The sequence below is a fragment of the Scyliorhinus canicula genome, chromosome 14 (assembly GCF_902713615.1).
Source record: "Scyliorhinus canicula chromosome 14, sScyCan1.1, whole genome shotgun sequence".
In the NCBI taxonomy this organism is placed as follows: Eukaryota; Metazoa; Chordata; class Chondrichthyes; order Carcharhiniformes; family Scyliorhinidae; genus Scyliorhinus; species Scyliorhinus canicula.
The window spans coordinates 97,236,159-97,260,331 of record NC_052159.1 but is presented as its reverse complement, the minus strand read 5'-3'; the positions used below and the strand labels follow the sequence as shown (position 1 = coordinate 97,260,331).

Here is a 24,173-nt window from a genome sequence, read left to right as displayed (position 1 = left end):
CCTTTATCCCACAGACTTTTAAACTTGCCACATTAACAGACCTTTTAAAGGATTTAGTGGTACATGTGGGATCACCTTCACTTTATTACGAGAATGGTCACCATCTAATAGCTACTGTAAGTGGGTAATCACAAAGTTCCATACAGTGGTAATGAAACACGAACCTGCCTCCCACCCATTGACTCCATCTACACCTTCCGCTGCCTGGGGAAAGTGGGCAGCATAATTAAAGACACCTTCCACTCAGCTTACTCACTCTTCCAACTTCTTCCATCAGACAGGAGGTAAATGCCTGAGAACACGCACAAGTAGACTGAAAAACAGCGGGCGAGATTCTCCCATATGGGGAGAAATCGTAAGGCTGGCGTCAAACCCGGGCGGGTTTGACGCCAGCCCCCCCCTTCCCGACCGGGAGCCGATTCTGGTCCCCGGTCGGGGCTAGCAGCCCGACGCCGTAAGCTCCGGCATCACGGGCTTAACAAATTTCGTTAAGCCCGCTTGCCGGAGTTAGCGCCGGCTGACGCGTCATATGACGTCAGCCGCGCATGCGCGGATTGGAAGACTCCAACTCGCGCATGCGCGGATGACGTCATCGCGCATTTGCGCGGAACCCCGCATGCGCGGGCCGGGTTGCCCCTCAGCCGCCCCGCGAATGGATACTGCAGGGTGGCGGAAGGAGAAATAGTGCGCGGGCATCGGGCCCGCTGCCCGCGATCGGTGGGCACCGATCGCGGGCCCATGGCACCCTTGGCACGGCCGTGGTACTGCCGTGCCAATCGGTGCCATGGTTATAAAATGCGAGTGTTTACGGCCGTTTTTACGAACGGCCAGACCAGGTGTGTTTGCCGTTCGTAAAAACAGCCGTAAAGGGCTGGGAACTCGGCCCATCTATCAGCTGTGAATCGCTGCCGGCCGTAAAAAAACGGCGGCAGCGATTCGTGTCGGGAGTTGGGCGTGGGGGGGGGGGAGAATAGCGGGAGGGCGTCGGAACAGCGTGGCCATAAAATTTTACGAGCCACGCTATTCTCCGCACCGTCGGGAGTGCGGAGAATCTCGCCCAGCTTTTTTTCCCGCTTCATCACCCCACCCCCCGTCCAAGGCCAGAGGCGAGTTTGGAGGCAGGGGGGTGCAGTTTGATCGGGCAGGATAGTGCGAGATGGAAACACTGCCAAGCTCTGGGAAATGAGGGTGGAGGACAGCCTTCCCGTCCAGGCTAATTGAGGCCTTTAAGTAACCATATGAGGGCCACTTAAGGATCTTAATCTGCTACTCTGGTATTCATCCAACAATGGGAAGGGAACAGTCCTTTGTTGTCACATATAGAACATAGAACATAGAACAGTACAGCACAGAACAGGCCCTTCGGCCCTCAATGTTGTGCCGAGCCATGATCACCCTACTCAAACCCACGTATCCACCCTATACCCGTAACCCAACAACCCCCCCTTAACCTTACTTTTATTAGGACACTACGGGCAATTTAGCATGGCCAATCCACCTAACCCGCACATCTTTGGACTGTGGGAGGAAACCGGAGCACCCGGAGGAAACCCACGCACACAGGGGGAGGACGTGCAGACTCCACACAGACAGTGACCCAGCCATACTGTGCCTGATGGAGGGACCTAGTCCTGGGAGAGGATGGCATGCAATGCCATCCTCTGTCCTTACATTTGATGGCACTCCCCCCTCTCCATGCAACACTATGACACGCAGATTTACCTCTCTCCGGGTATTGAACAACAAAGGCCCACATGCAATGCTGGGCATGACCACTGATCCTGATGGCACTGGAGAGCTGCCAGTCTCTGACTGGCCAGCAGCTCTCAGAAGCGGGACTTCTATCCTGCTCAAGATTTAATTTGACGGGAGACCCGACGCTGTCCAAGCAAGTGCCTTGAAATACCATTGGGCCTCCCGGAGAAAAGTGATACAGAGTTCCCACCTATTTTCCAGGCTGTGGGCAGGTATGGACACACTGATATGGGCCTTTCGGGCTAGATGATCTGTTTCTGTGCTTTACATTCTGTATAATTCTATGCCTTGAGCAATCATTCAAAGACTAATTTCAATATAATATACAGACGTCTACACAGGGCAATGAAGCTCACACGGGAATATTTACTATAACCTGAAAGAACTGCCAAAATTGTTAGAGTTGCAGTATTCTAGCAGGTTTCCAATTTCCTGTTTTCTGCATTTTTGTTTTGAATTGGCTACTGATCAGAATATCTCTGCCTACCTAATTGTCTTATCTTTCATTTATCTCCAGAATTGACTGTTCCCCCACCATTTTTATTTTGTGAACACATGAAAACATTAAACATTGTCACACCTGGGGTGAAATTCTCCGACCCCACGCAGGGTCGGAGAATCGGCGTTATTCCCGCTCCCGCCGGGTTTTTAATTCTCCGAGCGGCCAAAAGCCGGCGTTGTGCAAATCCCGCCGGCAGCCTCTGAGAACAGCTGGCGCCGACGGGATGTCATTGATTTTTTACTTTCAACAAATCTCTGGGCCGGATGGGCCGAAGTCCCGCCGACGTGGCCATGGGTCACGTCGGCGAAAAACGCAGTAGCTTTATAACGGCGTCAACCATCATCGATGATGGTTAACGCCGTTCAGTGACCTAGGGCGAGTGCGGGGGGGGGGGGGGGTGGGAGGAGGAGAGAGTCCCGGCGTTTGTGTGGGGGGGCGTTTGGGGGGGAGAGAGAGAGTGTCCCGGCGTTTGGGGGGGGGGAGAGAGAGAGTGTCCCGGCGTTTGGGGGGGGGGGAGAGGGGGGGAGAGAGAGTGTCCCGGTGTTTGCGGCGTTGAGGGGGGGGGTTGCGGCGATGAGAGGGGGGGTTACGGCGTTGAGAGAGAGGGTGGGGTACCGGCGTTGAGAGAGATGGGGGGGTGGCGTTGGAGGGGGGTAGGGGTGGTAGGGAGGGGGGTAGGGGTGGTGGTGAGGGGGGTAGGGGTGGTGAGGGGGTAGGGGCATTGGAGGGGGTTAGGGGTGGTGAGGGGGTAGGGGCGTTGGAGGGGGTAGGGGTGGTTAGGGGGGTAGGGGTGGTGAGGGGGGTATGGGCGTTGGAGGGAGGTAGGGGCGTTGGAGGGGGTAGGGGCGTTGGAGGGGGTAGCGGCGTTGGAAGGGGGTGGGGTGGTGAGGGGGGGTTGCGGCGTTGAGGGGGGTTTGCGGCGTTGAGGGGGGTTGCGGCGATGAGGGGGGGTTGCGGTGATGAGAGGGGGGGTTGCGGCATTGAGAAGGGGGGTTGCGGCGTTGAGGGGGGGTTGCGGCGTTGGAGGGGGATGGGGTGGTCGGGAGGGGGGTAGGGGTGGTGGGTAGGGGTGGTGGGGAGGTGGGTAGGGGTTGGTGGGGGAGGGGGTAGGGGTGGTAGGGAGAGGGGTAGAGGTGGTGGGGAGGGGGGTAGGGGTGGTGAGGGGTTAGGGGTGGTGAAGGGGTAGGGGTGGTGAGGGGGGTAAGGGCGTTGGAGGGGGTAGGGGGTGGTGGGGGGGGTTTGGGGTAGGGGGTAGCGGTGTGCAGAGGGGGGGGGGGCGACGGTGCATTGGCCCCGGGCATCCCGTCGCCCCCCCTCTCTGCATGCCGCTGCCCACCTACCCCAAACCCCCCACCACCCCTACCCCCTCCAACGCCCCTACCCCCCTCACCAACCCCTACCCTCCTCACCACCACCCCTACCCCCCTCCCCACACCCCTACCCCCCTCCCCCACCACCCCTACCCCCCTCTCAACGCCGCAACCCCCCCTCACCACCCCACCCCCTCCAATGCCGCTACCCCCCTCCAACGCCCCACCCCCTCACCACCCCTACCTCCCTCAACCACCCCTACCCCCCTCCAAACAACCCATACCCCCTCACCACCCCTACCCCCCTCCAACGCCCCTACCCCCTCACCACCCCTACCACCCTCACCACCACCCCTACCCCCCTTCCCACCACCCCTACCCCCCTCCCCACCACCCCTACCCCCCTCCAACGCCGCAACCCCCCCTCAACGCCGCAACCCCCCCCTTCTCAATGCCGCAACCCCCCCTCACCACCCCACCCCCCCTCCAACGCCGCTACCCCCCTCCAACGCCCCTACCCCCTCACCACCCTTACCTCCCTCCAACGCCCCTACCCCCTCACCACCCCTACCCCCTAACCACCCCTACCCCCTCCAACGCCACTACCCCCCTCACCACCCCACCCCCCTCCAACGCCCCTACCCCCCTCACCACCCCTACCCCCCTCACCACCACCCCTACCCCCGTCCCCACCACCCCTACCCCCCTCCAACGCCGCCCCCCCATCTCTCTCAACGCCGGTACCCTCCCTCTCTCTCAACGCCGCGACCCCCCCTCAACGCCGCAACCCCCCCCCCTCAACGCCGCACCCCCCCCTCAACCCCCCCCTCATCGCCGTGACCCCCCACCCTCTCAACGCCGGGTCCCCCCCCCCCCTCCTCTCAATGTCGGGTCCCCCCCTCCCTCTCCTCTCAACGCCGGGTCCCCCCCCCCCTCTCCTCTCAACGCCGGGTCCCCCCCCTCTCCTCTCAATGCCGGGTCCCCCCCCTCTCCTCTCAACGCCGGGTCCCCCCCTCGCCTCTCAACGCCGGGTCCCCTCTCTCTCAACGCGCCACTTCCGCAGCGGGTGAAACTGATGCGTATCGCGTCAGTCCGCTGCTGGCCCTTTCGGCAACGGAGATTACCGGCTTAAAAGAAGGCCCGGACGCCGGAGTCATCCGCACCGCTTTTCCCCGCCGGAAATGGGCGTCACGCAGGTCTTCGGAGAATTTCGCCCCTGTTCTGTATGGAAGTCATTGTGATGAAAATAGTCTATAGGTACACATTAATCAGAATAATTCCCAAGGAAAGTGTGTCATTTTGCATTCTAATATGCACTGTGCACTTCGACCATTAGTGAGCAGAATTTTCACCTTTACAAATGGTAACTTGTCAATGCTTCACTCATAATACTTTGTAATATTCAACGGCTTGAATTTTCACTCTTGGATTGTGAGCACATAACTTGCATAGTTCCCATCTCTACAAACCCAACCTAGGTGCCTCAGAAGTTGGGATTTAAATTCAGGATGGCAGGGTTCTCTGGGAGTCAGGCAAGGACGAGGACGGAGGCTGCCGGGTTAGTAGATGGGCTGGGCATAAGGCCTGCCTCGGTACGCCGGCACTTTGTTGAAGTTATTTTAAAAATAAAACATCCAGCTGTCACTGGTCACACTCCCTTACCACTCCCCACACACACACACACCATGCTCCATCAATGCCATCTCATGCCCCAACCTATCACCCACAATCCTTCACACATACCAACCTAAGCCCTCCACCAACCCCATAACCCCCTCGGACCTCCATGCCACCCTGTGCCCCTCATACCCTGTATGGAAATTACAAAGTCCCATGGCCTTTTCTCGTCCCTATGCTAACTTTAGTGCCAACCCATGCTCCCTTTACGCCTCCACGCCAACTCATCCAGTATCCATCCTGCCCAAATCTCGGGAGTGTGACAAAGTTGTGTCTATCGATGACATTACTATTGAAAGAAAAAAGCATTCAATACATTGAAACTCATTCAACTAATCTCCTGTGAAAGTAAACAGATCCACAAGATTCAGACCTACTCTTGTCAGGTCTGCGCACTTCGGGTTTCAGACACCTTCCTCACCAAAATCAGGGGTGACCTGTACGACTTCCCGTGATTAGAAAAGATAAATTATGAGTTAAGGGGCTCTTCAGGGGAGCTTGATGAAAGGTGGGGGATGTTTGTCTCCATGTTTGAGGGGTTTTTTGTCGTGGGGGGGATGAAAAAGGGGAAAAGTCAGTACAGACTGTATAGTCAATTGTTGGGAAGCATGTTCCCGGGGTGTTAGTTCACTGTAACCTGTGTTGATACTTGTTTGTAATAAGATACATTTTAAAAATATAGACTCTGCATTCTAATGTTAGTATTCCCCCACTGGAACTGTACTGTAGCAGAGCACCCCCTCTCCCCCCGCACCTCCGAATCAGCCGATGAATAAAATGTATTCCTGATACTGGCTTTATTTGTTCTGTTGCTTGATGTAGCTGTTTCCTGATGAATCATTGTTATATAATTGTGCCATTAGAAATGTCAGATTAACATTACCCTCTAGGTAATATCAGTTATGTCTTGAGTTCCCTTGGTTGCAGCTCTGGGAATCCCAACCAACATAAAAGGGAAGAGAGCTGGAAGAAGAGGCAACCATTTCCTTTTACCTCAATTTTGTACCTGGATGTTCCAAAAAGACAAAGATTATTGCTTACTACTGTGAAAGATATGAAGCACTCCGGTTTTCCATTGGGATTTTATCCTATTAACAAAGGGAACCAGGGAACATTATCTTTCAAGCTGCACACATTTCATGGCAGCAATTTTCACAGCGATTGTGCTTTGATCCAGCACTGTGAGCCACACAAGTACAAGTTAAACACACCTGCACTATAAACAAGCCAGCCAGGATTTGGACCACTGACAGTGAAGAAACAGTGATATATATGTTGGCAAGCAGCTTTTCCTCTGCTTCCTTGAAACCATTTAAAACGTGTGTTGCAATTTTTTTCATATTGTTCCTGAGTTTGTTTCACTAAATTGATGTTTTAGATGTTGGGTTGAGAACCAAAACTTAAGTCAGTGGGCTTAAAGGGTCGATATAATTTTATTTTAATCATATTAGAATTTTAAGCATACATTTGCGGAAGAAGGAATCTCATTGAAAAGAACCAATATTCACTGTTCATTGAAAGTGGTCTATCAATGTGAAATTGTTATCAATAAGACTGCTAGGTAATGCTTTTGCTGGCTTTAACACCCCAGAGACCCTGCAGAAGAGACACAGTGAACCTAGAAAAAGGAAGAGACCCGTGATAGTGGGTTCTTATTCCCATCTTCCTGCCATATTATTGTGAGAGGGCAGAATTGTAGCAACTGATAAGGAGCAATTATTAATATCAAGCTATGTTTATATCACGATATCTTGTGGCATCATTTTGTGACCAAACTCTGGTCAATGATTGTGGTCAAGTTGTCTGCATAAAAAGGAATATGAGGCAAAGAGTGATTTGTCATTGTGTGGCATGTGTTAGCAAGTGTCAGATACCTTCCAACTGAGATTAAAATGTTGTTAATTTGGAAGTGGAGCAATTGTACCAATTGTTTTTGAGCTGTTTTTGGTGGCTGGGACGATAATAGCTTGAGATGCAAGATTTATATACCCTTATCCAGGAATCATTGCTAGATGCAGGGCTGTCAGCTAACTCCAGCAGAAGTGGCACTGATCAACTGAAAAGGGTGTACAGATGAAGGCTGTGCAGAAAAGCAGTGCTTAAGGAGACTCCAGTCTCACTTAGATTTAGTAAGAGAGCTCGATTAGCTGTTGGAAGATGACTTTAATGAATGACTATGAGCTTCCATGGCTCTTCTGTGCAGTAAAAATTGCAACACACGTTTTAAATGGTTTCAAGGAAGCAGAGGAAAAGTTGCTTGCCAACATATATATCACTGTTTCTTCACTGTCAGTGGTCCAATCCTGGCTGGCTTGTCTATAGTGCAGGTGTGTTTAACTGCACTTGTGTGGCTCAGAGAGGTCCAACATTTAGATGTTACTCATTGTGCCCATGTTGTGGATGATGATGTCAGTGAATTGCCTGGCTCCTTCCCTGCTCACATAATGTGGTAATGTTTCATATTTTCTGCCTAGATGGAGACCAGGAAGGAAAATCTAATGAGGAGAATTGGTCTCCTGTTAGGTATTCACCTGATCTTCCTTTGTCTTGCGGCTGTCTAATTAGTCTAATGCCTGATCTAAGTGGTCCTTTGGTACAGGGACAGAGAATAAGAACAGCAGCTGGTTGTCACTCCATAGAGGGGATAACAGTGAAACTGGGAGAGATCCAGCATTCACCTTGCTGCTCTGTGCACAGGCCCCCATGAGAGGATTTTTCTGATGATAATATTTGAGCTAACTCTTGTATCCTCTTGCCCAGCAGTATGTCACAGCACAGCTGAGGAGCCTGTGAATTGCACTGCAGCTACCTCAGAAAGATAAACCTGGCAACACAGCCTCAGCTGTGACATACTGCACAGCAGATGGCGCTGGAGGCTGCCACTCATTCTGAGGTTATCGGAATGCTTTCACTACTGCATCGCCGTCAACACGTAGTCTCAGAAACGGAGAATCCCGCCCGTTATGTTTTCTTTTTGTTTGTACTGTCTTGAAGCATGTTGTATGTTACTTAGATGTAGTAAATCTGAAAAAGAAAATCAAGGACACTATATAGCTAATAAAATCTGCTATTGTAATTGAAGAGGAACTTTGGCCAAATGAAAAGTTAACTGCTAGCAGAAATATTCAATATTGCAACTGATTTTATGTATATCCTTACAAAGAAGTAAAGTTGCCATCGTTCAATATGACCATAGGCTGCTTTCCCCTTTGAGGGGAGAGCTGACTGGTGGTGATTTAACCTGAGGATCAACACACCTCAGGCAATGGGCCTTCATGAATATCCTCAGCCATTACGGGGATTGAACTGGTATTGGGCCCGCTCTGCATCATAAACCTACTGTCCAGCCAACTGAGCTAAACTGACCCAACCTGACAAAGAAACAGAAAGATGTATCCAGCTAATCCTGGCCTGATCTGTGGGATGTGAGGTAGCAATCTGCTAAGGAAACAAGATACCAATATATATTCAGGGTAGAACAGATTTTGGATCCAGATATCTGGGAGATATGGGCGAGGATTCTTCAAAATCCCGGCCAAATGTTGACGCCGGCGTAAACACCGGAGTGTTTCATGCTGGCGTCAACGGGCCTCTTAGCCCAGCAATTCAGGGGACCAGCATGACACCGGAGTGCTGAGCGCTGCTCCAGCGCTGGTACGCGGCCCTGCATTGCCGGCAGAGGTCCGCGCATGCGCGTGGTGGCCGTTTCCACGCCGCGCAACATTGTGGAGCCACACAGTGGGACCGCGCGGAAGGAGGTAAGCCCCCTCCAGATTGCGCGTGCCCGCCGATAGGTAGCCCCTGATCGCGGGCCTGGCTATCGTGCAGGCCTCCCCCCCGGAGTCTGATCCCCCCGCCCCCCCCCCCCCCCCCCCCCCCCCACGACGGTCACTGCAGCCGCGGGTCCGAGCTCCCGCCGGATGGTACCAGGTTGGAACCACGCCGGCAGAACTCGGTGGGACCTCGGCGGGCCCCTGACTGGCTCTGCATCGACCGCATGGGCGCGACTGCCGCCGATTCTCCAGTCGGCAGAGAATCGCGTCCCGGCGTCAGAGCAGCGTAGCAGGAATTTCCTGCGTGACCGGCGATTCTCCGACCCAGCGCGGGCTTGAGGAATCCCGACCGGGATTATGCCATGGTCATGCTGACTTGGACAGTATAGTGGGCGCGATTTAACAGGAAACTATCCAAGTGTCAAATCGGGCGTGACTTCCTGGGTGCTTCCCAACAACCAAGACGGCGAGACTCAGGCCCATGTTTAACGACACTATACGCAAAAAATGATCCCCCACAAGCTTCACGGAGGAACTGGTTGTCCCGCCAGCTAATTCTCCGGAATCGAACCCAGCAGTTGTCTGTTAACAATGGGGAGCTGCTCATAGATACTCCCCCTGAACTCACTCCCAGGTATACACGACCATGGCACCACATAGACCAGCACCATGCACTGGGGACACTGGCCCAGCCAGGCTGCTGGACACCGTGGAGGCAATATGGGACACCTTGTTCTCCTGAGGGGAAAGGAGAACCAGCAACATAGCCACCAATGCTGCCTGGAAGAAAGTGGCAGTGGCCATCAGTTCGGGAAGCATGACCAGGTGGACCGCTGTCCAATATCGGACGAAGACCAATGGCATCCACCGGGCCGCAAGGTAAGTTAACACCGGCCCACTGGCATCAGTTCTGCCTGCTACTCCCCTGACCTCCTGCAGCCCCCCCCCCCCCCCCCCCTCCCCCCCCCTCCAACCCAGTAAGTTGGAGGCTGGCACCCCTGCCACAGAATTTTCACCATGTTTGTGCCCCAGCACACCCTGGAACCCATCATCACAACCCCTACATGTTCAGTAGCGGTGCCCATGCATGCCGCCTGCCATAGACCCTCCCCCCTCGATGCATTAAAAGTGTGGCTCACAATGCCCGTCTCTGATCCCGCAGGAGAAGTTGGCCCATAACAGGCGGGAAAGGGCCTGGATGAATAGCAGCTTCTAGACATCAGAGTCCTCACCCCCTATTAGGAACAGGCCCTGGAAATTGTGGGGTTGGGCAAGGAAAGAGTGGATGCTGAGAACCTGTGCCACAGCGGTGAGGATCCACTGTCCCTTCACCCAGATAACCTGTCTCAAGTGAGTTGTTTATGTCAGACAAAATGATCCTTCCGTTTCACTGACCATGTGAGCATTCTCTCAGAGGATCACCACCTGATGGGGCTGGGCTGATGCAGATGCTAGGGCATGGCCGTGAGATGCAGATGGGGATGTCAGTTACACTCCGATGAATGCAAAACCAATTGGAAAAGTCCCAAAAGCAACGGGCACAGGAGATAATGCCAGCAATACGTGGCACCAAGGCCAACACTACTAGGGTGGAGAGCACAGCCTGGAACACAATGTCAGGGTCATGAGTGTAGTGTCTAAGGCATAGTTTAAGTTAGTGACGACAAGGCAGAGGGTCTCGACATCATTTCCCAGTAGCTGAGAGACATGTCCAAGAAACAGGTGGATATTGCCGAGGCACTGCAGAGCATAGCCCAGTCACTGAGGGATGTGTCCCAGACGCAGGTGGATATTGCTGGGGCACTGCAGAGCTTGGCCCAGTCACTGAGAGACGTGTCTACAGGATAAAAAATTTTGGAAAGGTGGCAAATTTGGTGCAACCATGTATCAGCTATTTTGCAGTGGATTCCACCATCCTCCCAACACAATATCAGATGGAGTCTCACCAAAACCACCAAAGATTCTTACTACAAATTAAGACAATACAGTAGAAAAATATGCGTCAGGATTTTACAGCACTTCCTGCTGGGTGGGATATTACGTTCCTGCCAAAGAAATCGGTAATTTAAGTTACTCACTGCATCCGCTGGGAGAGACATACCATCACAGCACCTTGAAATCCTGACCACAAGATTGGTTAAAAGACAATTTAAAAGCATTGTCAAGAGGAACAACGGGCGGGATTTAATGTAGGAAAGCAACAGAGTCCCGTTTTGGGCGGGTTTACCGGGCTCGCAGCATTGAGAACCACCCTGCTATTAAATGGGACTCTCCGTTTTCGAGCTTGGCGAGGAACGCCCCTCTTCACCCCACTCAGACCCATTTCCTGCACTAACGAGACCAACTCAGATATATTCCTTTAACTCAAAATGGGTTAATGGGGTGCGGGGGGGAAGCACTACTTGTGATTAGCCTGCTCCCATTCATGCAGATGAAATGAAATGAAAATCGCTTATTGTCACGAGTAGGCTTCAAATGAAGTTACTGTGAAAAGCCCCTAGTCGCCACATTCCGGCGCCTGTTCGGGGAGGCTGTTACGGGAATCGAACCGTGCTGCTGGCTTGCTTTGGTCTGCTTTCAAAGCCAGCGATTAGCCCTGTGAGCTAAACAGCCCCTGTATCAGCTAACGTATGATGCCAGCAATACTAGAGTATAGTATGAAGCTAGTGCTACATGTGTTGTTGAGCAAGTGCACATCTGAGCCTTTGAGTAAAATCTTGAGAAGCCACCATGAGTTCAAGCAATTCTGTGCTACTTCAAGCAATGCTGCACCTCTGAAATGCGATGTACATTTTAGTTGGAGCTGGTGCTGGAATTCAATACACAAGAGCAGAGAAGTGATGCAGTCTGTAGAAATAGGAGGAAGAGAAAGAATTGGGGGGACAATAAGGACCCCTTCACTTGCTCTTACTACTTGCCACTGAATAATTTATATCTATTGTAATTCTTTCTGACATTGCACTGGTCAGCCCTCTGTCCAGATGGTCCATTCCACAATTGATACTTGGAACCAAAGGAGGGAACATTGAGCAGGCAAGAATTCTTTCATTACGCTTTAGTTAAACATTTACCAACTAAGAGCAGTTTCTAGGCTACAATTAACAAAGATAATCATGTCCCTTTGTATTTTCTTTGGTTGGAAAGTAAATACTCAAGTAGTTTACAATGACATACAGCAGAAGCTGGAAAGCTGCAATAAAAACAGAAAATGCTTGAAATACTCAGCAAATCAGGTAGCATCTATGGTGAGAGAAATGAAGTTCACATTTAAGATCCATGACCTTTCTTCAGAAGTGGAAAAGGTTAGCAATGTATCATGTTGTAAACAGGTACAGAAGCAGGAAAAATAAGTAATAGAGGAAATATCAGAAGGGAAGGTCTGTGATCGGGTGGAAGGCAGAAGAGATTAAATGGCAAAATGGATGATAATACGAAAAGTAAAGTGAACTACAGGAGATGTAAATGGCAATGGAAACAACTGCTGACTGAAGACAAATGAGAGCAAGTGTTGTGATCTGAAATTGTTGAACACAATGTTGAGTCTGTAAGGAAATTATGAGAGTGTTCACAGTTTTGGGACTCAGAGGGATCTGTCTGCCCTAGTGCATGAATCACAAAAGGCTACTCTGAAGGTGCAGCAAGTAATTATGAAGGCTAATGCAATGTCATTGTTTCTTTTGAGGGGAATCAAATACAAAAGTGGGAAGGATGTGTTTCAGTTTTACAGTGAAACCACATCTAGAATATTGTTCACAGTATTGGTCTCTTTATTTAAGGAAGGAAATAAATGTGTTAGAAGCAGTTCAGAGAAAGTTTACTGGACTAATACCTCAAATGAGCAGGTTGGCTTATGAGGAAAGGCTGGATTGTATCTGCTGGGGTTTCGAAGGGCAAGAGGTGACTTGATTGAAACCTTTAAGATCCTGAGGGATTTTGACAGGGTGGATGTGGAGAGGATGTTCCCTAATGTGGGAGAATCTAGAACCAGGAGTCATGGTTTAAAATTAAGGGGCACTCATTAAAGACATTGATTAGGAGATTTTTTTCTCTGAGAGGGTTGAGAGTCTTTTGAACTTTCTTCCTCAAAAGGAAGTGGAAGCTTTGTCTAGATAATATTATTGATTAAGAAAGGAACGAAAGGTTATTGGGAGTAGGCAGGGATATGGAGTGGAGGTCACAGATACAATTTAATGAGTGAGTTTGAGGGACCAAGTGGCCTGCTCCTGTCCCTAATTGTTATGTTTGTATGTATGTTCATATGTTTTAGAAGGTAAGTTCCCCTCTTGCCACCATTCCAGGCTATGACCCCAACTGCCCCCTATGGGCCCTCATGCTCCATATGACAAGGTACGGTCCCCCTCTCACCCCTTATGGTCCCTCGTGCCTCCATGCCAAACTATGGCACCTCCAAGCTCAATCACTGACTATACCCTTTATAAAAGTAGTGAATCTTACAGTGAGAATAGAATGTATTTTTTAAAAAAGCTTTTTTTAAAAACTCATTGATTGATAACTTTTCACTTCCTTGACAAAAATTTCTCTTTACTGCCACCCAATTAAAATCAACAATCCAGACCCCTTAAAGTATCACTAGCAGAAACTGCAAACATTTGAAATCACCTTTTCTGGTGAAAATAAACATGAGATTAATGGCATAGATCAAAGACCCAGAGCTGTTCATCAAAATCTGTTTTCCCTGGGTCTCAGGTGTTTCACCAAGCTATTGGATGTCTGAGCTCCGAGCCAAGCCTCATAATGTAGCCTGAGCTGTAGGAGAAGGGTGAGGGTGATTCCCTGGCTTGGAGATAGAATTGGAGATAGCATGAGGGGCCATATGGTTCATTTTGGGGGGCCACACCTTGGCATAGGGGACATGAAGGGCCTTTGGGGTTGTTTGGGGGGCATAGCCTGATGTTAGGGGCATGAGTGGCACTTTTCTGTGAGGCAGGATGGTTACGTTTTGAATTTTCCCAACCACCACTACATGCCTAGAGGATGAACATCCAGCCCAAGGTGCTATTCCTCAAGCTTATGTTAAACATCATTAAAACGATGTAGGAGTCCGAGGACACAGCGATCAGAGCAGGAGTGCATTCGAGAATTAAAATGACAGATTTAATGCAGACTGAATGGAGTGTTCTGAAAAACATTTAATTTGCCTTTAGCCACCCCAATTCAAATGAGACTACCTGATGACCAGAAAATGTAAAATACTAAATAATTTAAAGTCATTTGTTTGAACCTAAAGGGGTACTTTGGACCAGGAACAACAAGGGCGCAGGTGGACAGAGAGGTATTGCATGCGAACGTGGAGGAAAAATAAAGACATATTGGAAACACTGGTACAGAAGGAAGCATTTTCAGAAGAGATGCAGCAAAGATGGAGAAATTGGGGGAGTAAAGTAAAGTTTTGCAGTAAGCAGGGTAGGAGGAAGTGTAATAAAAGTACATCTGAAGTCAGAGGGTTCATAATAGATGCTGGCAAACAGTCTGCCCCCTGAAATAGGGAATGAGAAGTTGAGAAAGAGAGAGCAGATATTCAGTCCAAGATTTCCATCCTTGGGTCAGCAGAGTCAGGAATTTTTCTGACTGGCAAACCCAATCTTCAAAAATATCCGCCTGCACGTCGGATTTTCGGTTGACGGGGTGGGGATGGTTACATACAGGCTGAAATTAGAGTCATAACAGATGGGGAAGATGGCCTATCTCTCCAAAACATCGCCCTCACCTCCCCTCACTCACTCTCTATCCTCCATTCATGCCAATCTATGTAACGCGCGCCCCCTACCCATCCCATATCCTCTCATGCCCCAAAGCCATCACATGCCCTTCTGCCCACCGCCCTTTGCCCTTGCCCCCTCCGTGCCAACTCATCTTGTATTCCAGGGACACTGATGGTTTTGACACTTCCTTGACCTCTTTGACAGTTCCAATTAGTTTGTATGTAAAAAGGGCATAACCATATTATAATAATAAAAAAATCAATCTTTATTAGTGTCACAAGTAGGCTTACATTAACACTGCAATGAAGTTACTGTGAAAAGCCCCTAGTCACCAGATTCCGGCACCTGTTTGGGTGCACAGAGGGAGAATTCAAAATATCCAATTCCCCCAACAAGCAAGGGCGCGATTCTCCGCAAAGGCGGAGAGTCGTGAAGGCTGCCACGAAACCGGCCGTGTTTCACGGCAGCCTCCGCGGCCCCTCCCGGGACCCGATTCTGCTCCCCGGTCGGGGCTAGCATTGCGGCCCCGTGAACTCCGGCATCGCGGGCTTAACGAATTTCGCTAAGCCCGCGCGCCAAAGTTAGCAACGGCTGACGCATATGATGACGTCAGCCGCGCATGCGCGGATTGGACGACTCCAACCCGCGCATGCGCGGATGACGTCATCCGCGCATATGCGTCAGACCCGCGCATGCGCGGTCCGTAATGCCCCTCAGCCGCCCCGCGGACTTATCCTGCGGGGCGGCGGAGGGAGAAAGAGTGCGTGGGAATCGGACCCGCTGCCCGCGATCGGTGCCAATCGGTGGCATGGTTGTGCAGAACGGCACTTTGCGGCCGTTTTCGCGAACTGGTATAGCAGGTGTATTAAAAATCGTGAAAACGGCCGTAAAGGCCTTGGAAATCGGCCCAGAGGCCAGGGGAGAATCGCTGCTCGCCGTAAAAAAACAGCGAGCAGCGATTTGTGTCGGGGGTCGGGCGTGGGGGGTGGGGGGGGGAGAATAGCGGGAGGGCGTCGGACCAGTGTCGCCGTAAAAATTTGCGCCGCCCGCTATTCTCCACCCCGTCGTGAGTGCGGAGAATCGCGCCCCAGGTCTTTCTGGACTTGTGGGAGGAAATTGGAGCACCCGGAGGAAATGGATGCAGACACAGGGAGAACGTGCTGACTCCGCACAGACAGTGACCGAAGCCGGGAATTGAACCCGGGTTCCTGGCACTGCGAAGCTGCAGTGCTAACTGTGCTAATTTTAACACTACCAAATGTTGTCTTATCCTTCCAAAAGGTAAAAAAGGTATCCCAGGACCTTAATCAAAAGAGTACTTAATCTAACCAAAGGGTCATCGTGACTATCCAAATGAATCCACCAAGTTCAGTTCAGTTCTTACCTGTTCTAATCTGCACGTGCTGGGCTTCTGGCCTACCAAAATCCAACTTCAGTGGAGGCAGCTAGTGATTTAACTGGTCAGCCATCATACATTGACCCCGACCCCACTCCCATAAAGATAGAACATAGAACAGTGCAGCACAGAACAGGCCCTTCGGCCCTCAATGTTGTGCCGAGCCATGATCACCCTACTCAAACCCACGTATCCACCCTATACCCGTAACCCAACAACCCCCCCATTAACCTTACTTTTTTTAGGACACTACGGGCAATTTAGCATGGCCAATCCACCTAACCCGCACATCTTTGGACTGTGGGAGGAAACCGGAGCACACGGAGGAAACCCACGCACACAGGGGGAGGACGTGCAGACTCCACACAGACAGTGACCCAGCCGGGAATCGAACCTGGGACCCTGGAGCTGTGAAGCATTTATGCTAACCACCATGCTACCCTGCTGCCCCCATATGGAAAACACTAGGGGCTGGGTTCTCCGTTTCTGCAACTAAATGCTGACGCCAAAGGAGAATCCGTGGATTTTCACGTCAGAAATATCGGCGCCTCACCTGCACCGATTCTGCTTCTGGTGAGGGGCTAGCACCAGCCAACACGGAACACCATCGAAACCATGAAAAATGGTGCATGAATCGCCCAGTCCATGATGGACACTCGCACACCCTTCACACACTCACTGATCAGGGCCGAAATGATGATACAGGTTGGGCTGGAGCATAGCTGATAGTCGGCTGAGGCCAGAGGGCATCCAGGGGATGCCCCAGGGAAGGTCACCTATACAATCCAGGGCGACAGGTTTAAAGCGGGCTGTCAGCGGCATAAGTACCCCTCCACCCCGACCCCGCAGCTTACCTTCTGGCCACCCCCCACTATTCCCCCCAGTCCTGGCAGAAGCCCCCTGGCCAGCAGCATCGCTGTCAGTGAAGTATGGTGGTGCTGGACACTGTCTGTACGCCCTCTCTCTCTCTCTCAGCAGCCACCACACCAGGTTCATGATTTATGAGAGCACACATGGACTGCGCCATCGGGACCTAGGTCCATTGGAGGCGGAGAATCGCGGATGGGCTCATTAATGATATGCGAACGGTGTTTCAACTACATGCGGCGTGCGCCGCATTGACACCATTTTCGGGGAGGCAGAGCGTCATGATTTGGCGTCAAACCAGTGCCTTCGCGATTCCAACGTTGGGAGCTACTCTCCGCCCAGTTGCACTCCTCGATTTTGCCGTCGGCCAACGGAAAATCCCACCCTAAATTCTTGGTCAGGACTTATAATTTCCAACCATTTCTGGGATTTTGACCATTGTCTGGGCCATGTGGGTCCAACTGCAGACTGCACAGCATGGATGGCAACAGTCTTGCCTGGCTGAAAGGCAATAGTGGAAGTGATGGGAGCAATTCAAAGAGAGGACAACAAACACATGCATCAGGGAGGCGACAGAGTAATCGAATATCCTGCTGGAGCACAGATTACTCGACTACTGTGACAGCTGTGGCAGTGTGAGCCTGCATCCACCAAGCTGGGCTGACATGTCAACAAGCATGAATCCCAGGACCTCAGTCTGAGCTTTCACCACGTCACTCAGATATCTGGGTGCTTTATGCCTGCGCTACTTTAGAAGCTGAAACATCTACCACCAGACTCTATGTCTCGGGTAGGTCCAAAAGTGCTGTTGTGGAGTTGGCCACCTCTTCCATACTAGAATAAGTGGATTTTGGTCTGTACAGATTCCTGTGCCATGTTAAGACCAGAGACCTTCATGTTCCTTGAGAGTGACAACAAGCTCTGCACCATGCATCTCATTGTGAATACCCAACAGCATTCTCCTGTCGATCACCCCTTTGATGGTCTCAGCCTGGCTCATGAAGAAGATCTCATTTATGACCTTGTCCTTCAAAAGCTTAGTAAGAAGTCTTACAACACCAGGTTAAAGTCCAACAGGTTTGTTTCAAACACAAACTTTCGGAGCACTGCTTCTTCCTCAGGTGAATGAAGAGGTATGTTCCAGGAACATATATGTAGACAAAGTCAAAGATGCCAGACAATGCTTGGAATGCGAGCATTTGCGGGTAATCAAATCATTACAGATCCAGAGATAGAGGTAATCCCAGGTTAAAGAGGTGTGAATTGTCTCAAGCCAGGACAGTTGGTAGGATTTTGCAAGCCCAGGCCAGATGGTGGGGGGTGAATGTAATGCGACATGAATCCAAGCTCCCGGTTGAGGCCGCACTCATGCGTGTGGAACTTGGCTATAGGTTTCTGCTCGGCAATTCTGCGTTGTCTCGGGTCCTGAAGGCCGCCTTGGAGAATGCTTATCCGGAGATCAGAGGCTGAATGCCCTTGACTGCTGAAGTGTTCCCCGACTGGAAGGGAACATTCCTGCCTGGTGATTGTCGCGCGATGCCCGTTCATTCGTTGTCGCAGCGTCTGCATGGTCTCGCCAATGTACCACGCTTCGGGACATCCTTTCCTGCAGCGTATGAGGTAGACAACGTTGGCCGAGTCGCACGAGTATGTACCGTGTACCTGGTGGGTGGTGTTCTCATGTGTAAGCTTGGCATACAAACTACTTTTTCAGACTGACATGGTTGTAGTCCACCTCTAGCTGGTGGATCACCACATACTGACCCCGATGCAACAATACCTTATAAGGTTGCACAATAGGCACGATTTAACAGCCTTGTTGTGCCTCACTTGGTGTCAGGACAAGGCCATGGAATCTCGCGAGAGGCCAGTTTAGTCCTGGTTTTCACAAAGGTGGACCAGTCTTGACAGCTCCTGAAGGGGCCTCCTTGGCCATTAAAGCCCCCTGGTAGTGGGGGACAGGGCAGAGTGACACTGGTACTCCCTCTGGCACCTGGGCACCTTGACCTGCCAGCTTGGCACCCTGCCAGTGTCAGTGTGGTACTGCCAGGGTGGTATTGCCAAGCTGGTTGGGGCACTGCCAGGGTAGCAGGGGCTGTGCCAGGGTTCCCAGGTGGCAGTGTCAGGATGCCAAATTGGTATTAATCTCACTCGCCGCCTTTTCCCATTCCCTTCTTACTATGTGCTTTACATGCTAACGGTTAAAATAGTTTTGTTGACATTACCTCAAGAGCTATATTTATTTGTCATTGGCTTCTTTCAATGACCTATGATTATTCCAGCAGGGAAGCTGTAAGTTCACATTTTTATTGATACCTCAAAGAGGTTAGTAAATCATTTGCTGTCTTTGATGTGAGGTTATAAATACAACTCTGTTTTGACAGATTTGAGGGGATTTTAACATTTTGAATGGGCTTTCATGAATGAGAGTTTTTTTATTATAGTGAAAGCTGTAACACATATTTAAATCTTTATTTTCTCTCAACGTGTCTCCTGAGATCTGCCCATGGTGGATACTGGGTGAGTGGGCATGGAGTGAATAAGAGAGCCTAAGAGAGGGCATGGGGGCAATGAGCCAGGAGATTTCTTGCCTCGTGCTAATCAACTCGGGAACAAAAATCCAGGCCCAAGAATCAAGGTGGTTTGGGGCAGCACGGTAGCACAGTGGTTAGCACTGCTGGCTCACGGCACCGAGGTCCCAAGTTCGACCCGGCTCTGGGTCACTGTCCGTGTGGAGTTTGCACATTTTTGCCCATTTTTTGCACATTTCAGCAGGAATCACAGAAAACTCTTGATTGGTGTACATTATTTAGTTTATCTTCTCTTGTGCATAACATTAAAAAACGTTCTTAATCGAATCTCATTATAGGCTTAATTTTCTGGCCTATATTTCAGGAGGGCATGCTTGTTTGCTGCCAATATCTATCACAAACTTAGGAGTCTGCACCATATAATTTTACAAGCATTTAAATGAATGGGTGGGAAATTGTGCTCAGGGATGCCTGAATTTCCAAAAGACGCTGCCTCTGGGTGAGATTCCTTGCTAAGAGTTCCAAATTGGAAAAATTATCCCATATCAACAGATGCTTTATTTTGAAAGATTGGAGGGGATTCTCCAGTCCCCCAGCCGCGTGATTATCAACAGCGCACTATTTGCTGGCGGCAGGATTCTTTACTTCCTCCGCCTCTCAGTGGGGTTCTCCCATTGAAGTCACCCCACACTGCCGGGAACCCAGGACGGGGTGCGCTGCCAGCGGGAAAAGAGAATCCCAACGGCCGGAGAATTCAGACCAATGTTTCTTTAGCATTAGCACTAGGGACAATACATCGCTCAGTAACTCAGCAACAAGGTGCAACTAGAAACAATAATTACTGAAAAAAAATCAAATTTGAACCTGGTGGTTCCTGAGAGCGTAACAACACTCGCAAACCATAGAATCCCTACAGTGCAGAAGGAGAAGGCTATTTGGCCCATCGGGTCTGCACCGATCCACTCCGCCCTATACCCTAACCTAACCTGTACACCCCATGAGCATTGAGGTCAGTCCACCTAACCTGCACAACTTTGGACTGTGGGAGGAAACCGGAGCACCTGGAGGAAACCCACGCGGACAGGGGAGAATGTGCAAACTCCGCACGCTCACCCAAGACTGAAATTGAACCCAGGTCCCTGATGGTTAGCACTGGGTTAGCACGGTGCTAACCAATGATTGTCCTGATACACCAGCTTAGTATTTGTTCAAGAATATTTCAGATTTCATGTCCAAAAAGCTTAAAGCCAATATTCAGGACTATTCCTACAAGTATCTGCATATTTTATCAAGGATATGCAATATCAGACTGAATTTTACAAGGCTCCCTGGTCCCCATCCCTGTTAATGAAGTTAGGAGAGCTTGCCCACTATCCCAATGTCACCACTGCAACAATTTGATGCTTGGAACAGTGTGAATTGCCTTAAGACTAGACTTCCATCTCTATCTTGGGAGGAGGTCCTGCCTTGGAGAGTTTCCTCCCAATCTCGTAGGCTGACAGCTCTGCAGGCATGGCAATGCCAGACATGTGCAGTGGTCATGGTTGGATTTATAGGTATTCCCACCACACTGAGAAACTAGGTAAATCCAGGACCAGTGTTTCAGTGAGGTGAGTGAGAGGTCAGGTTCAAGACATGACGGAGCGTGTTAAGGAGGATAATCTAATGAGGGAGGGATGCCTCCGATGGGCTCAGGGGGCCCCCAAAAAGAAGTTCACCCCCCCTTCACTTGTCCAACAGCAGTACATGCAGCTCAAGCTACCTGGATTCCCACATGATATGGAGTTTATCCTGCAACAGGTAAAATATCATTAATTGGTCACTTATGGGGTACGATAGGCTGTCCACCCATAAGTTTCAGATGGGGGAAACATGCTTGATGGATTTTTCAAGCACCCACCTACAAACCTGTCAGCAGGGGAGCATACAATAATTATTTTCAGAAATATTTATGTTTGGACTGGCATTTGTTTTTCAGTTCCCTTGGAAGGCCTCAAGAGCCAATCCTACTTTGAAGAGATGCGAAGAGACTACATTAGAGAGCTAAGTAGAGCCATTAACTTGCAGGAGAAAGGTGCACAGAGCAACTCTCAACGTCTTTACCAACTCACTAAACTCATGGACTCGATGCATGAAGTAGGTGTGGTTGTTTAATGAGATATTTATTGGATAGATTCCTTTTACTAGTCTTGGTCAGTAACAATAATTATGCCAAATGCTGAATCAATTTATTAATGAACTTTAGTGGAGCAGTGGTTAGCACTGTAGACACACGGTGCCGAGGTTCCAGGTTCGATCCCGGCTCTGGATCACTGTCCGTGTGGAGTTTGCAGATTCTCCCCATGTTTGCTCGGGTTTCGCTCCCACAACACCAAGATGTGCAGGGTAGGTGGATTGGACACGCTAAATTGCCCCTTAATTGGAAAAATGAATGGGGAACTCTAAAATTTTTTTAATTAATGAACTTTACTAACTGATCTCAAACATAAGGCTCCTCTGTCAGTCAATACACAGTGATCTTTCCATAGGGAGAGGTGCTGGCTACAACAGTGATATGAATAAAACTAAATTCTGTATAAAGGTATAAATGACCTGTCCTCTTTATTCCCCTCCTCCAAAATTGAAGATGTTGAGTGCTTGCTGTGCTATTGTTCTAAGAGCAGCAGTCAACTTCTGACACCTCAGCCAGTGTTAATGGGTGAGTCTGCAATGCCAGCAAGCTGTTTGACCTCAGGAACATCATAGTCAAGGCCGCCCAGGCCTAGCCTGAGGTCCATACATGCATCCTTTCAACAGGGATCACCGGATAGTAATTAAGAATGTGGGAATCTTGAATAATTTTGCATTCTCTCACCCAGTAGCACAGCAGCCACTGTAGCCCTCTTAGTACCACGCTGACTAAGATCAACAACTTCCACACCAATTGAGGATTGAATGCTTGATCTTCCTCTTCTAAGTGAATCAGCTACTCATTCATATTAGAATAAGAGTGCTGCGCCAAAATATTTTTTTCTTTAAATATTCATTATAATTTCCCACATAATTTCTGCCATGTAGGTTAAGGGTGGGGTGGGCTAAATTGCCTCACCTTTTCATATGTTCTGCCCGCACACCCAGTTGTGTCCTTTTACTACTTTGATGATGGAGTGGCAGGCTGAAAGCAAGAGTTTTGTGCAGAACTCTCTTCAGTAACAATTGTAACCTTTATTCCTTCTTGAAATAAATAAGATCAGAAAGAACTGTTGCTGGATACCAGTGGACTAAATGCTTAACATGTTCATGTGTCATTTCCTCTGTTCATTATGATAATGGTGATTTTTTAAGAAAGGATTGATGTTTGCAGTTAAATTGTGGGCAGGGTATTATGACCGGAATATGTTGGAGTGTTTGGCTTGTCCATCACTAACAGAATTTCTGGCTGTTACCTGTTTCTGCCAATTGGTATGTGATAGAAACCATTCCGAATATTGAAAGATTCACAGTCAGAATTGGTAACACCATTTCTCTTTTCAATAGCTCGTCAAGAAGCTCCATCAGTTCTGCTTGAATACTTTTGTTCAGTCCCAGGCACTGAGTGTGGAATTTCCAGAGATGATGTCAGAGATTATAACAACACAGTTACCCAAGATCCTGGCTGGGCTGGTGAAGCCATTGCTCTTTCACAAGAAATGAGTAAATTTCTCTCTTTGTTGCGCCTGGCTGCATTGATTTACAGGCAGCATTTTTTTGCATTATGCAAGTTGACAGCTTTATTCTATTTTTGTGACCATGACAGTACCGCGAGTGAAGATTGTTTTAAAATTTATTACAGAAGAATAAGCAATGCTGTTTGGCATACAGTTATAGTGGAAGTCCATTGCCATAGCTGCACTATATGTTTTATAAGCAATGAAATGTGAATTTAGTCTTGTTGTTTAATGTGTAACCTCCTGATCGAAATGATTTTGTATCTTTTGGTACTTTTGGGTATTTTGTAACTTACAAGTTATGTAAAGTATCTGCATATGCTATAATATTAAACAGAAATGCTTATGCTCTTCAGTTTGAAAGCTGCATAACCCCCAAAATTTCTTTATTCATCATACTTCATGTGCCATAAATGATACCAGTCTTTTTATGCAGTTATTTAAGTGAATCTTGTGACCATCTTTTACAATGTCCAATCTGAAAACCTCCCCTGTTCTTGGTTTCATTTTCTTCTGCCACAGCCATCAGTTTTAATGGATCAGTTGTATTGGGTGTGTTGTGTTGGGTGCGTTGTGTTGGGTCAGTTGTACTGGGTCAGTTGTATTCAGTGCTGCTCCACAGAGAAGGTAAACTTTGCAAATAATGACTGTGCCACAAGTTTTTTGTTTCATGTAAGATATTCATTATTTATGTAATTTGGGAATTTGAAGGTCACCCTGATTTTCAAGTCTGCATTGACTCCAAGAAACCTTTATCTTCCTTCAATCGTCACACTTGATTCTCATTCGAATGAACAACATGCAAATTTGCAACGTTGATGAGGGAGATCAAGTAAACAGATTCTGGCGTGTTTCAAGCCAAGGGGGCTGCATCTAAATTTCTTCATACCAATAGCTCTAAAAATAATGCGCTTGCATTGATGCCAGTTCTTGGGTGGAATTTATGGTCCTGT

At 49.3% G+C, this 24,173-nt stretch overlaps 1 protein-coding gene across 1 annotated transcript in view; it reads left to right on the top strand.

Moving 5' to 3' along the window:
• Positions 1-23,597, top strand: part of LOC119977507 (progesterone receptor-like) — a 411,675-nt gene extending 388,078 nt beyond the window's left edge. The window contains exons 8-9 of the mRNA XM_038818543.1: positions 21,513-21,670; positions 23,051-23,597. Of these exons, the coding sequence (XP_038674471.1) occupies positions 21,513-21,670; positions 23,051-23,206 (314 nt within the window). The 3' untranslated portion in view covers positions 23,207-23,597. The remainder of the gene's footprint in view (positions 1-21,512; positions 21,671-23,050) is intronic.
• The last annotated feature ends 576 nt before the right edge of the window (positions 23,598-24,173 follow it).